At 50.0% G+C, this 16,827-nt stretch overlaps 1 protein-coding gene across 1 annotated transcript in view; it reads right to left on the minus strand.

The window, feature by feature from the left end:
* SHC3 (SHC adaptor protein 3) overlaps positions 1–16,827 on the minus strand; it is an 87,540-nt gene that overhangs the window by 20,777 nt on the left and 49,936 nt on the right. Inside the window, exons 5-9 of the mRNA XM_059412085.1 lie at positions 16,331–16,384; positions 12,447–12,498; positions 8,931–9,057; positions 1,132–1,282; positions 85–172 (exon numbers count right to left, since the gene is read on the minus strand). Coding sequence (XP_059268068.1) covers positions 85–172; positions 1,132–1,282; positions 8,931–9,057; positions 12,447–12,498; positions 16,331–16,384 — 472 coding nt within the window. The remainder of the gene's footprint in view (positions 1–84; positions 173–1,131; positions 1,283–8,930; positions 9,058–12,446; positions 12,499–16,330; positions 16,385–16,827) is intronic.

Here is a 16,827-nt window from a genome sequence, read left to right on the forward strand (position 1 = left end):
CCCACCCACAGGCTGTGCCTCCAGGGGACCTCCTCGCCGGGCCAAGAGTGTGCCGAGCCCAGCCCGCCTCCCGGTGCCTCTCACCTTGCCTGACAGGTGTTTGCTGCCAGTCCTCGCCGAACGGGTCTCCTAAGTGTCTCCCCTGGTAGTAAGTTTGCTCTTTTCCTGCAAACTACAGACACATGTAAATACACAAAGAGAAAAGGCATCGTCTCCCCCTTCCCCACCTGTAAATGCCACGGTGCAGTACAAGGGACCCCAGCAGAGAGTAGGGCGCTTTCCCAATTCCTCCCACTTTCCCCTGCATGCCTCACGGTCGGCGTTCGGTTTGGGGAGACAGGATTGCGTGGGTGTGAGGAAGAGGCTGCCTCGCATCAGAACTACGCGCGGGCATCTGTTTTCATTCTCCGCCGCCGTCCCTCCCTCCGCGTGGCCGAAGATGAGCCCTCCTAGCGCAGCGCCGTCACTCGAAAAGTAAACTTCGCTTGGCGCGTTTCTCTGCGTCGGATCTCGCCGCCCACAGCCACGCACACCTGGCCAAACCCACTCCGCCTGTCTCCGTGTCACAGCTATTGACACTTGACGTCACTGTTATTTTGTCACTTTTTTTAGCATCATTGTTATTTGCACAAAGTAGGTGACATCAAAAATTTCTCTATAATGAAATAGAGATACTATAGCTCTACAAAAGCAATGGCCTTACTGGCATACTGAGTTGGAGGACAAGTCAAAGAAATGAATAAAAGAGAAGGCTTTTGAAATTCTCACTATTTTAAGGGCCCACATCCACTCTCTTTTCAGGGAACACAAAGCCCCCCAGGCCTTTTAAAAGTCTTGACCTCTTTCTTCACTGAGCCCCCATAATGGGAGCTGTCCCAAGAGGGAGGAGACCCCAGACTCCCACCTCCAGAATCACCGGATAGTTCCAAGATACTGATTAACACCGTAAGCTGTTACAACAAGAGCCTCCCCTTCTTGTCTACGTGGCGTCACCCCAGGGGAGACAACAGGTGAAACAGGTGAGTCATCCTGTCAAAGACCGGACGAAACGCAGCCTGCCAGGTAAGTGGAGGAAGAAAAAAGGAAGTAAAGCTCAGGCGGCCACGACCCAGGTCGGGGTCCAGGACTTACCTGGGCTGTGTCGGGGCCATGGGGTCTGGCCTGCAGCCGCACATCCGCGAAGCCCCCTGGAGGAGGTGTCTTGCTCGGGATGTTGTTGTAGTATGGGTGGTCCAAGCCATCCCCCTCCTCTTCAGTCCACGGCTCATCCAGACTCTGCATTCTGTTAGAAGAGGATTTTCCAGAGCTTTAGCCAAAAGTTGAGCTTGTCTTCAAAATGAGATCTAATGGGAGGACCTGCTATCCCAGACAAGAGAGTTAGTGACTGTCTCCTCACTATCTAGATCTCAACCCTGAAAAGCAGATGAATGGTTTGGCCGGATACTTCCGCCTTATTTGCAGTTCAACCTTCTGAAAAATTTCAGCCGTATTTGAAACAGGGAAGAACTCCTTTCTCAAAAGGACATTTAATTAGGAAAGAAAAGGTTTATAGCTAGAGATAACCAGATCCTCAAGAACATTCATTTCAGTAAGTCAAAGCAAAATCAACTAAAAAGTGGAGATTTTAGTGACACAAGAAAAAATGACAGAGTGAAAAATCTCTGAAAATTATCTCTTCCATAAAACAAATAGGAAACTAGCAAAAAAATTTTTTTTCAGGGTCAACTTTTTCAGAACCCTGAAAATTAATCAGAAGTTTGCAGCAAACTTCTGTGTGTGTGTGTGTGTGTGTGTGTGTGTGTGTGTGTGTGTTTAAGCAAACAGCTATAACAACAAAATGCCACAAGAATTTTAACTTGCCCTATTCCTGTCTCCACGGTAGGCTTGAAAACCAACAGCCCACAATCAGAGTGATGACCAGCAGCCTGGCCATCATAGGAGGGGACCAAACATCACTGAGTCTCTTTCAAAGCCCCCATTCCAGAGAATCTGACCTGTCTGGTCATTCCCTAAAAGACCCCATTCCAAGGCTGTCTTTATTTGACCTGATTCAGAACTTGTCCAGGGGAAAAAGTCTCTTCCCCAGTGGCTTTGTAAAAAACAACTGGAGGCTAGTGTCCAACATCGTGGCTTCCTGAAGCAGTGGAGAACATTTGGTATTATAACAAACCAGTAGGTAACAAAGAGAGGGCTATGGAAAAGCTTAGAAGGAAAATATGGGCAACAGGATGTCCATAGGGACTTTGATAAGCTTCAGTGTGTTTCTGGAAGTAAAGAAGACCACATGTTTGTGTAATACTGTATTCGAGATCTGGGTTGTGTGCCTGCTTAGGGAAAATGTGAAAAGGTCTTAGTTCTCACCTCTGGTTGAAGCCTGCATAAGCAGGAAGTAGAGGGTGAAGGAGAGTTGCCAACAGCTTGGCTGAATGTTGAGGAGTGCCCCGATACACAAACGGTCCTCAGCAAATATGGGGAGACTTAATGGTCCCAAGCATTGAAGGACATCTCTAACCATTAGCTAACTAATAAGGAAACCAAACAGAGTTGTCAGTGTCATATGGAATCGAGCCCCGCATCGGGATCTCTGCTCGGCGGGGAGCCTGCTTCCTCCTCTCTCTCTGCCTGCCTCTCTGCCTACTTGTGATCTCTGTGTGTCAAATAAATAAATAAATAAAGTCTTTATTTTAAAAAAATTCATAGAGGAGCTCAAAACAGGTGTGAACAGACTGAAGAAAAAATGACAGAACTTAAAGATAGGTCACTTAAGACTATCAAATCACAGAAACAGAAAGAAAAAAGAACTAAAGAAAATGAACAGAGCCTCAGAGACTTATGGACCTCATGAAGCAAACCAACATACACATGAGAGATTCCCAAAAGAGAAGGGATGGAAAGGGGCTGGAAGGAGACACATGAAGACTTCAGGGCCAGAAACTTGTCAAATTTAATTAAAATAATTGATTTACACATCCAAGGAGCTAAAAACAGAAAAAATACCCCAGAAAGGATAAACTTTAAAAGCTCCATACCTTAACACATCATAATCAAGCTGTTTAAAGCCAAAAAGAGAGAAACTTGAAAGCAGCAAGAGAGAGGCCACTCATCACATGCAAGAGATTCCCACTAATATTACAACTAATTTCTCTTCAGAAATAACTGAGGCCAGAAGACAATGGGAAGGCATAGTCAAAGTACAGAAAGAAATACTGTGTAGCAAGAAATCTATATCCAGTAAAATTACCTTTTGAAAATGAAGCAAAAATTAAGACATTCCCAGATAAAAACCAAAGAAAATTCATTACAGCAGATCTTTCCTATAAGAGATGCTAAAGGAGGTACTTCAGGCTGAAATCCAGCACTAAACAGAAACACATATCTATACGAGCAAACAGACAACATCAGCAAAGTTAAACACAGGCAAACTTAAAACACAAGATGCAAGAACTACAGGTAACTACACCAATTAGATGACCTAGACGAAATAGAAAAATTCCTACCAAGACTCAAACTACCAAAACTTACTAGGGAAGAAATAGAAAATCTAAATAGACCTGGAAAGAGACTGAATTAGTGACAATTTAAAAAAACCTCATACTCCAAGAAAAGCTCTGCATCATGGCTTCCTCGTGAATTCTATCAAACATGCAAAAAAGAGTTAACAGCAATTCTTTATAACTCTTCTGAAAAATACAAAAGGAAGGAATATCTCCAAACTCAATCTATGAGGCCAGTATTATGAGACCAAAACCAGACAAAGTTATTACAAGAAAAGAAAGCTGTAGACCAATAACTGTTATGAAAATTGATGGAAAAAATTCCTTAACAAAATAAAAACTAAACCCAATAAAATATAGAAAGAACTATACACCATAACTAAGTGGGATTTATCCCAGTGATGCAAGATTGGTTCAACATTTCAAAGTCAACTGTTGTAATATATCATATCAATAGGATAAAAACAAATACCAAATACTTATCTCAATAGACACAGAAAAAGCATTTGACAAAATCCAACATCTTTGCATGACAAAGATACTCAATAAACTTTGAATAAAGGGACATTTTCACAATAAAGGCCATGTGAGAAGTCCATAGCTAACCAGTGGTTAATGGTGACAGACTGGGTGTGGTGTTTTCTTCCTAAGGGCAGGACAGGATAAGAATGTCCCCTCTCCCTACTTCTAGTCACCCTTATACTGGAGATTCCAGCCAAGGAAATTATATAATAAGAAGAAATTAAAAGGCACTGAAGTAAAACACAGAAGAAAACATGGGTAAAAATTTTTGTAACCTTGCATAAGGCAATTGTTTCTTCTTTTGTGCCAACTAACCTCATCATTTATTTTTTTAAATTTCTTACTTAATTAAATTTGTTTAACATCTAGTGTATTATTAGTTTCAAAGGAAGAGTTCAGTGATACAATACGCAATGCTCTTTCCATCACATGCCCGCCTTAATGCCCATCACAGAGTTCAGTGATACAATACCCAATGCTCTTTCCATCACATGCCCGCCTTAATGCCCATCACCAAGTCATACCATCCCCCACCTCCCCTCCAGACCTTCACTTTATTTCCTAGAGTTCAGAGTCTCTTATGGTTTGTCTTCCTCTCTGTTTTTATCTTATTTTATTTCTCCTTCGCTTCCCCTATGTTCATCTGTTTTGTTCTTAAATTTCACATATGAGTAAAATCATACAGCATTTGTCTTTCTCTGACATATTTCATTTAGCATAATCCTCTCTAGTTCCATCCATATCACTGCAAATGACTAGATTTTATTCTTTTAGATGGCTGAGTAATATTCCTCTGTGTGCGTGTGTGTGTATGTGTATCTTCTTTATCTGTCATCTGTCAATGGACATCGGGGCTCTTTTCATATTTTGGCTGTTGTGGACTAGGCAATGGTTTCTTACCCATGACCCCAAAAACAAAAGCAACCGAAGAAAGAAAATAAGCAAACTGGAGTTCATCAAAATTAAAAACCTTGTACTTTAAAGGACACTCAAGAAAACAAAAGACAACACAGGAAATGGGAGAAAATACTTGTTGATCATATATCTGGAAAGGGACTAGTATCCAGAATATATGAAGAACTCCTACATCAATAAATGGGCTACAGATCTGAGCAGGAATTTTTCCAAAGAAGATACAGAAATAGGCAATAAGCACATGAAAATGACTTAATCATTGGTCATCAGGGAAATGCTAATGAAAATCACAGCCAGGGGCGCCTGGGTGGCTCAGTGGGTTGAGCCTCTGCCTTCGGCTCAGGTCATGATCCTGGGGTCCTGGGATCAAGCCCCGCATTGGGCTCTCTGCACAGCAGGGGGCCTGCTCCCCCCTCCACCCCACCCCGCCTGCCTCTCTGCCTACTTGTCATCTCTGTCTGTCAAATAAATAAATAAAATCTTTAAAAGAAAAAAAATAAAAGAAAATCACAGTCAGGGGAAGGTAGGATAGCTGTAATCAAAATGACGTAGAGATATTGGAGCCCTCACACTTGGCTGGTCGAGGTATAAAAAGCTACAGTCGCTTTGGGGAAAAGTTGGCAGTTTCTCAAAGAGGTTAGCATAAAGTTACCACGTGATCCAGCAACGGCAGCCCCTGGTGTTCACCTGGAGCGCTGAGCACGCTGTCCACACGGGGACTGTGCACAGCGTCACAGCAGCATCACTCACCCGAGCGAAGGGGTGAGCCTGGACAATGGGGACAAAATGAAGAATGGCCGTCCCAGAGGAGGTAGAGGGGGCCGGGGGAGGGTTATTTAGCCCCAACAAGGGCTGTGCTCGTCAATTCTACAACGTGGACGGATCTGGAAAACATCCTCCCAAGGGAAGGAAGCCACTCACGGAACTCTGTATGATTCCATTTATACAAAATGCCCCAAACTGGCAAATCCACGAAGACAGAAAGATGAGCGGTTGCCCGGGGAGAAGGGGGAGAAAGAGGAGGAAATGGAGGCGACTGGTCCTGGCCGGACGTGACGGACATGCGCTTGTCTCTGAACATGTGAAGTGCCACCAAATCAGATGCTTTCCAAGAGTTCTACCCAAGAGTTTTATTTGTGTTTTATCACAGATGAATTATATATTAATTTTTAAAAGCAGAACAGGGAGCATTAGCTACATTTGAATTGTTTGTCATGCTCTTCTCTGGTTTTGTGTTGAAAATGACCTTGGATTTCCATAAGAAACATCACAGGGGAAAAAAAAAAAAATCTCCCAAGGAAAATCAGACCACACCAAAAAAAAATCCCCATTCATTTGAAAGAACTATTTTTGATTTCCAGCTGGAAATGGGTGCTGAATCCAAATGAGAGTCTCTCCCCCAATAATGAATACAATGAGCAAGAAATAATTCACAAAAAAAGCCATCCACTCACCAGCCGCAAGAGAAGAAAGGCGAATCGTGTGCTGCGAACATGTTACTGAGATATTCGGGGCAGCCTGGTGGGCCCTAACACTGCCTCACTCCCTCCACGCCCATCTGTCCATGTCTCCGCTCCAAGCCGTGTGGGCGAAGGAGCTCGATGCACCAAATTCTCATACCTCTCGCTCTTATTAACCAAGATGGAGAGACTTGGCTTGAGGGAGTGAGATGAAAACCCAAGGAGCACTCCCCACCAACAGAAGCCTCTGTGCTGCTGATCGCTGGGATCTTGGCAGATCAGGAGAAAAACAAGCCAGTGCCCCCTAGAGTCAGGTCCCTGGATGGGACACAATGCCGGCTGTCCCCAGCTAGAACAAAAGTAGTGTCCCCACCTCTCCTGTGCTCTCAGACCTGTTCAGTGGATGTGACCAGTAGCTTGTCAGATGAGGTCACGTGGGTGTCAGTCGGGTCCCCTGGTTCCTGTCTGCTTTAGAAATGGTCTGCCCGTACTTGTGTTTGGAGTCGAAGCCTTCGCCACGGACAAGCGCGCATCTACTTCACTGTCTTTCCCCAAAACTTTTTCAAACTCAATATAAAAAAATTCTATACAAAATTCCTACCTTCAGTACGTACCCAGAGAAGCAAGGCAACTCCCACACATATTTTTGTACCTGTTTTTCATTTATTTATTTGACTTTGATGCAACATTTCCAAAGTACAGAAAAGCATAGTAATTAATATAAAAGATACATCTCCACCATGGAGATTAAACAAGTGTGAACATTTTGCTCTGTTTGCTTCCTTTTTAAAAAAAAGAAATAAAATGTATTAAACTTACTTTGGAAGGATGGATATACCAAATTAATAGTAAGATGTGAATAGTGGAATCTGGGAGATGTTCACTGTAAAATTCTTTCTGGACGTTGGAATATTTTCACTGTGAAGTGTCAGGGAGGGGCCACCGGCCAGAGTTAAATCGCGCCCATCACCACCTGGTCCTCAGATGCTGTATGATGGGTATGTAATAATCTTACACGCTTTTGTACTCTTCATACACACGCTTTTATCCATAAACTACAGGCACAATTTTATTTATGGTTTTAAAACTTCCACAAATGTTTCCTTTTTCACTCCTTTTAAGATTTTTTAGGTTTATTCTGGTGACACACATACACCGATCTACTTGAATGACTACATCCCATTGTATGGAAAACTTAAAGTCGACAGAAGAGGATGGGAACTATCAGATTTCTACTCAGTGTGCGCAGTTAATGGATAGGTGGGTGTGTGTAAAGAGTATAAAAACACATTCGGCCACGTTCTGTCCCCACTCTCTGCACACAGATGCGTCTGAATTCTGGGACATGGAATTCACCAATTGGGAAAAATTGGGGTCTTACCAGGCATGTCCCCAACGGGTGTCTTAAAAGCCACTTCCCAGGAGATAAGAGGATGGATTAAAAGCATCCGTCATAGGCATCTGAGTGGCTCAGTGGGTTAAGCCTCTGCCTTTGGCTCAGGTCATGATCTCAGGGTCCTGGGATCGAGTCCCGCATCGGGCTCTTGGCTCAGCAGGGAGCCTGCTTTCCCCTCTCTCTGCCTGCCTCTCTGCCTACATGTGATCTCTCTCTCTCTGTCAAATAAATAAATAAAATCTTTAAAAAAAAAAAAAAAAGCATCAGTCACGAAAGGCAGCAAGCTCAGAGGGAAGAGAGGAGCCTTCGTCATAAAGAAGGTAAAAGTCGACGCTGCCTTCACGAGGAAGCCAGAAAATGGGGCTGCAGACGTTGGAGCAAAAGTGGAAAACAAATTCAGGAGAAATAAGATTTCATGGATGGTGAACACAGCATCAGAAGAGGCTTTCAGGAGGCAAGCCCAATCAAGGACAGACCATCACCATCACCCCGTCACTTTCTCTGGATGTTTTTATGCTGCACTGAACGTTCTTCTGTCCCTGGAGCTTGGTGGTACCTCTCCCAAGGAGAAGGTTTACTCCTCATGTTTAATCTTTCATCAGACATGAGTGTCAGGCTCTGCCAGTCCCACAGAGAGAGCTGCCGAGGCTCATCCTGGCTATGGGTGTGTGTGCCCAGGGCACAGGAGGCTCTGACTCCCCAAGCCGCCCCAGCTCAGGGCCTCGAGGTGGGGCCGTGCGTCATGGCCATGCGAACTACGACAGCGAGGACAAGGCATGTGTCACACCTGTGCCATGCAGACCCAAGGAGGAAACACACAGGACCCTTAGCTGGTTGCAGAGGAAATGGCACAAAACCTATTACAATGCATTCCTGTAACCTTGGCTACCGTCTCTATAGTTTCTAGAAAATGTTTTCCTCAACATTCACAGCATCGCCCATATGTCGGCCTCCATCTGTGGGGCTCCTGAGCCGCAGCCTGGCCCCGCCAGGTGCCTCCGAGCCTGGGGCCCTGTGACTCACTATGTGTGCCCAGACCACACCCTGTGGAGGTCGTCTTGTGATATTCTCTCGAGTGATGTCGAGAGGAAAGTTTGTAAAATACAGAAAGGCCGCTGCAAAGGGGGTCACAGCACTACTCACCGGCCGTGGAACGCAGGCACCTTGGAAGGACACTGCAAATATTGCTTAAAGCGGAGTTCGAAGGCCTGTCCGATGGAGCCAATGACATCCTGGGCCAGCCCGTCGCAGCACTCCAGAATGTGACACGCTGTGGACACAAGTGGCACAGGCTTTTCAGAGACACCGGGGCCACCAGGCTTGCCCACACGAGGGGTGCATGTCCCTCACGGATGGTCCCGCAGCACACCTGGTCCCCATGCCACTGCTATAAGATGCCAGCACAGGGATGCCTCTCTTAAAGGCTCTGCTCCCCTAAACTAATGGTTCTATTTGTAAACACATTTTAATATTTTAAATTTCATATGGATTGCTCTTAAGAATTTCTTAACAGTCTATAAAATACCAACTCAGAGCCCAGCAGAGAGAACCAGGATTTGGAAGGAAACGTTGATGGGTTAGAGAACCTGATCTAACAAGAAGCAAGGCCTGCCAGGGCCCCATGGCCCTGGGATTGGACCTAACCCAGCTCTCGAAGAGCGAGACCTAAGCATTGCACAGGGGCAACTGTCCCCGCACCCGCGACACCACCAAACTGTCTTCTGGCTGCACAAAGCCAGCCGGGCTCGGTGGAGCTCCCCCAGACAGCTTCCGGACAGCGGCTGCCAGTCCTGGGAGCCTCAGGCTTCTCTTCACCCCCAGGCGGGAGGGGGTGCCCTGAGGACACAGGATACCTTGGAAAGAGCGGCATGACGGTATAGCGGCTCCAAATCGCAGTGCAAGCCCCTGAGAACGCTGGGGATGGCCAAGACGTGTGTCCCAAGGACACAGATGCTGGTTGTATTTTTATTGTTGATTATTGCTATTATTTTTTTTATTGTTGATATTGGTTTTTATTAAACATCAACCTAGATACACAGAGCAAGGCCGTATTACGTTGCTATTGGAGGCACATGGTTGTGCATGACGCGGTGTGAGTGCAGGTGCCCTCCTGCCCATAAGGAGGCAGGGGCCCAGGTGGGAGTGGGGGGACACCCTGGTCGCCACCTGCCCGTTCCCAGCCAAACACGCCCACATCCGGTCTGCACCCGCTGCCAGGTCGGCACTTTGGAGATGGGCAGGCTGGGGAAGGGTCAAAACCCAGCAGCTTCCCCTCCTTCTGAAAAGCAGAGCAGCAGCCATGGTGAAGTGAAGGACGGGTGTGTGTGCCCAGGGCACAGGAGGCTCTGAGTCCCCAAGCCGCCCCAGCTCAGGGCCTCGAGGAGGCCTCGAGGCCGGATCCACCTGGGGGGTCCGCTAGTTTACACCTGTCTACCTGGCATGGAGCCCGAAGCCTGGGCGCAGCCCTCTTTAAGTTGGTTCCGGGGACATGTGCAAGGGGCAGAGCTGTGGGGGCAGAGCCCTGCTGGCTGAGGGCCTGTCGTGCAGGTACAAGGGGGCGGCAGAGCCTGCTGATGCGGACCCAAGCCACGTCTCCGGGCTCTGCTCCCTCTCTGCGCTCCCTGGGAGGAGCCCTGAACTAGTGAGCCCTCGCCAGGGAGCCACACACACCCCCAGCACTCCAGCCCCGTTTCGGGCCAACGCTGTTGTCTGGGGACTCCGCATCCTCCACCTTGCTCAGTGTTCTAGATCAGGGGTGTGTGCGGGCTCGAGGTCCAGCTCCCCCGCACAGATGAGGAGTGCGCTGAGCCTCCTGGCCCCGGAGGCGGGCTCGCCACTCTTAGAAAGTCATCTCACACCTGTCTGAGAGGCAGACACTTCACTGCCATGGAGCCGAGGTCACACTGGAAGATGGGCGGTGCCTAACCCAGGGTAACCAGAAACCTTAGAAGCAGATGGCCAGGTGCAGATGGACACGCGCTCAGGGCAGAAGCCGTGTGAAGACTGGCTGCTGGGGCCACCCGGCCACCAGCCTGGATGTCCAGCCTGGCCAGGGCACCTCCAGGAGCTAGGCCGGGCCGGAAGGGTCCCCCTCGAGGCCTCGGAAGGGGCCCTTCCAGCACCTTGCGCTCGGGTCTCCTGGCCCGGGTTATGGCGGACTGAGCAGGAGCCTCAGTGAACCAGTAAGGCAGCCTGTCCGGGGAGGAGCAGGCTAGTGAGGCGCCCTCCCCCAAGCACAGAGAAGCCGCGGCAAGGCCAAGAGGTGTGGGCTCCATGGCTCGGCGAGGGGTCTCGGGGCCGGCTCCCCTCGGGGGGCTCATCAGGACCACCCATACCTCCTCCTCGTCTGAGCACAAAGCTTTGTGGTTCAGAACTGAGAATCGCACTCACCTATGGCCCCCCCCGGACACCTACACCTGCGACAGAGGAAGGCTAACTCTGTAAGATCCCGTCATCTCTGACTTGGAGGAAGGCAGGTAGCCCTGCCACGCCTCTGCGGACTAACCCAGGGCCGGAGGAGGCCGGATGGAAAACCACCCTCACGCACTTAGAGGGGAATGCAGATTTTTACAGCCTGACTAGGTGGTGACTTGAAAGGTACACTGTCCTACCCACCAGCAAACCTCCCTCAAATGCCTCTAGAAGGGGCCGCCCTACATCGGGGATAAGAACAGGGAAGGAGTCTGTACGCGGACCCCCGGGGGTCGGTGCACCTGGCAGAAGCGTCTCGTCCTAGGGCGTAACCTGTTCCCTGTGGGCTGTCGTGGAAACGTGTCCAAGACACAGCATGCGGGAGGGGCCGACCGGAATGCTAGGCTCTCACTCGCACTGGAGTTTGACCACTAGAGAATGTATGTGTATGTGCGTAGATAGAAGTCCTGCAAAGCAAACTGGGAGCCACTAACAGGTGGTACCCGGGGTCGGGGGGGAGGAGAGGGGACCCCGGGCGCAGCGAGGAAGCCCCCTTTCTACTGCTACAAACACCAGCTGTGACCTTCCTCCGCCGGTTCTGCGCGTGGGCTGTGGGATGACCCGTGTTCAGGGGTAGCGCGGGGGCTCAGCCTGCCCCCAGGCCGCTTGCACCCATGGATGGGGCTTGGCTTTGATAGAAGGAGTGGGGTTGTGGGGGTGGAGGCAGGGTCTAGGAATAAAGGGTCTAGGAGGATGGAAGGTGCTCAGACGCCTCAGACCCCCCGTCCAGCCTGCGTCCAAGGCCCTGGCAGCCTTGCGGGCTGTGAGAGGACAGCAAGTGAGCTTCGCCCCTGAGCCCCAGGACTGTGCAGGGCCATGGAAGCTTCTGGGATGGCGGAGTTGGCCACGGAGCTGGACCTGGAGCTGGGCAGGAGGTCAGGTGGGCTGTGGAGGGGCCCCGGGGTCACGGAGGCCGCCTGGTTCACGGCCTGAGTGGGATCTGCGATGAGCAGTCCAGGCGCGCCCTCTGCGAGCAGCTGCGTTTGAGCTCACGGTCGTCCAGGGCCTCCCAGCCCGGCCACTTAGCTGCCACCCCGGACTGCCCACAAACCTCCGCTGTCAGTAGTAGCACACCGGGACGCACGGTCGCGTTGGCGAAGGATGTGGACGTGATGAGGAACACCTGGTGCCCTGCATCAGGCCGGGCCGCATGTGAGCAAGAGACCGCGAGCCTCGGGTGCCGCTTACCTCTGCGATTAACGGGGTCCTTCGCCACATACGCCACGTAGTCGGTTGTGTCCTGTCAAAGAGAAACGAGACACCCCGTCACTAGTCACAGCCAGACACAACGCACAGATCAGCTCAGGACGCAAACAGCCTGGTCAGGCGCGTTCCTCCCGCGTCCGTGGGCAAGAATCCCCGGACCTCCTGAGACGGGGAGTCTGACGCGGCAGGTGCCGCCGGGGCCTGAGCTTCTGCCGGCCACCCCAGCTCGCGCTGGTGCTGATGCTGCTGTCCGTGCCCGACCTCCGGCAGCAGGGACTTGACGGGCGGGACCCCGTTCTCGGTGTGTTGGACCCCCAAGGGGCTCTAACAACACTGATGTCCGAGGCCCAACTCCAGATAAGCTGACCTAACTAGACTGGATGAGAAGAAGGTCTGAGGCTCCCCGGATTGTTCTGCTCTGATGGGGGCTGACAAGCCCGGCCCTCAGCTCTGCCCAGCGGCCGTCCTCGGTCCAACCTGGCCGCGGCCTCTGTCCTGGGGCTCGTGAAAACAGACTGCGGGGCCCGCCTCAAGGTTTCTGATTCTGTGGGTCTGAAGTGAGACCCCAAATGTGCATTTCTGACAAATTTCCAGCTGATGCTGGTGTTGCTGGGCTAGAGGCCACGGGGAACGCAGGAGTTGGCAGCCAATGCCTTCGGGGGTGGACGAGATGTGACAGCTCTTTTCCTCCCAGACCAGAGCAGTAATTTGAATCCTTTTAAGACGGTCCAACACACGAGCTCTGTGGAGTAGTCTGGCTGCTCCAGGGGACACTCAAGTCTGCTTAGCAGCACGGAGGACCCTCTGGACTCAGAAATGGGCTGGGGCCGCCACAGGGGTTTTCGGTTCTAAACCAGCTGAGGAAACATAATTCTCTTCATTCTTCAAAACAGAAAAGTCTTCCCTGCAAAGGTGACATTTGCACCATTCAAAGAAGTCTCAGGGGGGCAACTGGTAAAGGTTCACCCATTCTGGCAGATACTTCCCAAATGTCACTGCTTCGAAGGTGCCAGAGTTAACCATGAGCTCCCGCTGAGTTCAGCATCTGACAGATTCTGTGTCGTGAGCTCCTCCGTTATTTCTCTCCGTGGGCAGGACACCCCGCCTTCCCTCTCTCTGCGGTGCTCCAGGAACATGCTCTGACGGGAGGGGTGAGGACAGAGCGAGTGAGGGCGTGCAGGGTGACGAGCCCCCACGGCGGGTGGCGCCAGGTGCTGGGCCCTGTCCACACGCCGTTTCCCAGAGTTCACAGTGAAGGCTCTCCCGGCAGCCACTGACATGACGGGCTGCAGCCCGGGGTCCCTGTGGCGTGCAGCCTGCCTACACTGTTCCATCCGCCTGCTCTGCCCACTAGTATATCCATAGACGGAGCTGGAAAGGATGTGGACATGGCTTCTGGTCATTTCTGTCCAGGAAGATCTGGTCAGGATCTGAAGTCATCTGCAGCTCGGAGCCACAGATGCTCTTCCTGGGTTCAGGGGCTAACTGTCGCAAAGGGTCCTAGGACAGCACTCGTGTTCTCAGTTTGAGATCCGTGGAACCCTGAAGCGGGGCAGGTACCTTCCCCCTTGTTTGAGAAGGCATCAGAGTTTTTTTAGATTCGTGTTTTCATTTCCATGGTCATCTGAAAAATTAATACAAGAATATCCAGGACCGTCCGAATGACCACTGTGGTGTCAGTTCTGTGTGCAATGTCAGTGCCAAGGTTGTCTGTCGGGTTTCCGATATTACAGGTGCCAGGTTTGTAAAGAACTAGAGAAAAAAGAACACTCAGACTAGATGCTTTTGCCCCAACTCGAGCAATGAATGTCACATTTACTCATCATGATGTATCACTCAAGGGCTTGCTTGAATAGAATATATCAGTGGAAGAACTGAGTCATCCAGGCGGCCGAGGTAGTGGAGAGCTGCTGACCTTGAAGGATCCTGCACTGTGGTGGCCGGTTTGAGAGGCACGCTGAGAGCAGAGAGCCGGCGTCAGCAAAACCATCCATCAGAGCAAATTGATGTAACTTTGAATGTTGTCGGCTTTATTGTGTTTATCAGTATTAAAAGTGAACTGGATTGGGGTTTAGGGCTCAACAAGAAGTCGAAACAGGAATCAATACTGGATTTATATTTGTGCATATTTGGGTAACAAAATCAATTGGAGTCAGCACTCGTGGCATTTGCAAGGAAATTCTTCTTTTGAGATCCTTACTCCAGTCCGAGACATGCTGCTCTGGGGAAGGAAGGCCAGGAAAGAGCTGGGACATGTGTCCCGTCCCTCAGCTGGTTCGTGGTGAACCCAGAGCAAAGGTCTTCTAATGTCAATATTGATCATTTTCTGGCACGCTGTGCGGAGGGTGTGTATTGTTATTCAGAACATTTTTCTAGACATCACACAGCCACACACTGAACACCCCAGGTTCTGAGATGGGGTTTCCAGGTGCCTGTCCTGTGCCCATCCTGTCCCTGTTCCTGCTCCCCTAGACTTTCTGAGCCCGGCCGGCATTCTGACACTCCTCAGGGGCCTTGGAACACTGTTAATCACAGTAGATTAAATTCTAGTGCACTTCTTGGGGCATTTGGATTAACAGCATTTTCACTGTCTTATTTGATATTTCAAAATGCTATTTCCTTACTGGGTAAACCAAAGCACAAAGTAGTAAACAGATACACACTTAGTGGCCAAACCAGGAATACAACTTGGAATTGTTAGTTTTATTCAAACATCCACCAATTATAATGGCGACAAGCTGGTCTGGAGTGGGAACTCAAGCACAGCACGGACATGGATTTGATCGGTTACAGTGGAACGTAACTGGGTTTCTGGTCCTCCTAGTGACATTTTCTGCATCAGAAAAAAATATAAAAATGTTATGAATTTCTTTAAGCGTCACTGAATGCTTCCTTTTTTTTTTTTCTTTTAAATGATGAGATGATGAGGAAATACGAAAGCAGTTCACAGGCCTGTGTCCGTCCTGGAGAGCGACACAGCGTTAACACAAGCCAGAGTATTTGGCTTCCAGAATTTTCCATCTCTTTGTGTCCACTTCTGATATCGGCATTAGACGAGGTTTAAGACAAGCTCTTGGGAGAATCTGTTGCCGCAGCGGTGTTCTCTTTCTTCCTCTTACTTTTCAAGCTGGGTTGCCTCCCAAATTTCAGAAACTGGGTCCTCCAGCATCATATTGGGCCAGCAGTTAGAGCACCTGTAAGTCGATTAGAGCCGATGCTGGCTCTGGGGGAGGAAGAGGAGGAGGAGGAGAAGAAGGAAGTGGAGGCTTTCTGATGACCCCGAAACTGAGCGGGGACACCACCTCGTAGTGCTCCTGACCAAATGTAGGGAGCCAATTCCCTTGTGACCCCACCTTCTGAATGAGAGAAGCAATACAAAAATAGAACATTCTCATCCTGCTCTCTCTCGCTCTCTCTCTGCCTCCTTCCCTGCTGGCAAAGCAAACCAGTAAGATGACAGCATTAAATTTGGGGAGAAAAATTCTAATTCCAAACATCTATGAATAAACCAGACTAAGTAAATTCACAGCCTTCCAGTTGACTTCAGATAGGAAATCAGAAGGCCCTCGAGGAGGCCCAACAGAGAAAAAGGAACGAGGCAGGACTCGCAGTCCACAGACGGGAAACCCTGAGGACTTGGAGCCTGGGTCTGGTCCCATGAGCTCTTCAGAAAACCCTCACAAAGCCAACATGTGGAGGATTTTTGACAGCTTTGGGCTGATGAAATGAAAATTGGTGGTTGTCGAGAAAAGCTTATGGCATCAGGAGGGGGCATCAGGCATGCCAGTTACCCTTCCCAGGCGTGTGCTAAGAGGCACCCCTTGAAGCTAGGCCCCTTCTGGGGCATTCCCAGTGCGGGCACTTACCGGGTCTCCCCCTGACGCGAAGGAGATGGACTGCATGTGGTGGTTCGCAATGATCTGCCCAGAACGAGAAACGAGACACGTGGTCAGCACCTGGCCCACAGCTCTGGTCAGCGGCTCCCCTGTAGTGGGCTTTTCCCAACACAGCTGCTGCTGGTCCAGCCACTCCGCCAGAACCAGGTCACGTGCGTCTGACGGCAGCCCTCAAGGGAGGAAGGAGGGGTGCCCACTTCACGGACGGGGAGCCCGAGGCCCAGGGGCGACAGCGGACCGTGGGCAGCACTGGGACCACACATGGGGGTCTCCGACCCCCACACCGAGACACATGCACGGTGCAGTGTCTGTCTTCAGAGACCCACGCGGCCTGCCGCCCAGACCCGCGGTAAGCACAGAGGGGAACCTGTCACCGGCTTGAATCCCACGTGTGTACCAATCAGACAGCCTGCGTCAAACGTGGGACCGTCCTGGGCACTCCAGGAATCAGTGGGATGGATTGGAAG

Source organism: Mustela nigripes, chromosome 9, assembly GCF_022355385.1.
Source record: "Mustela nigripes isolate SB6536 chromosome 9, MUSNIG.SB6536, whole genome shotgun sequence".
Classification (NCBI taxonomy): Eukaryota; Metazoa; Chordata; class Mammalia; order Carnivora; family Mustelidae; genus Mustela; species Mustela nigripes.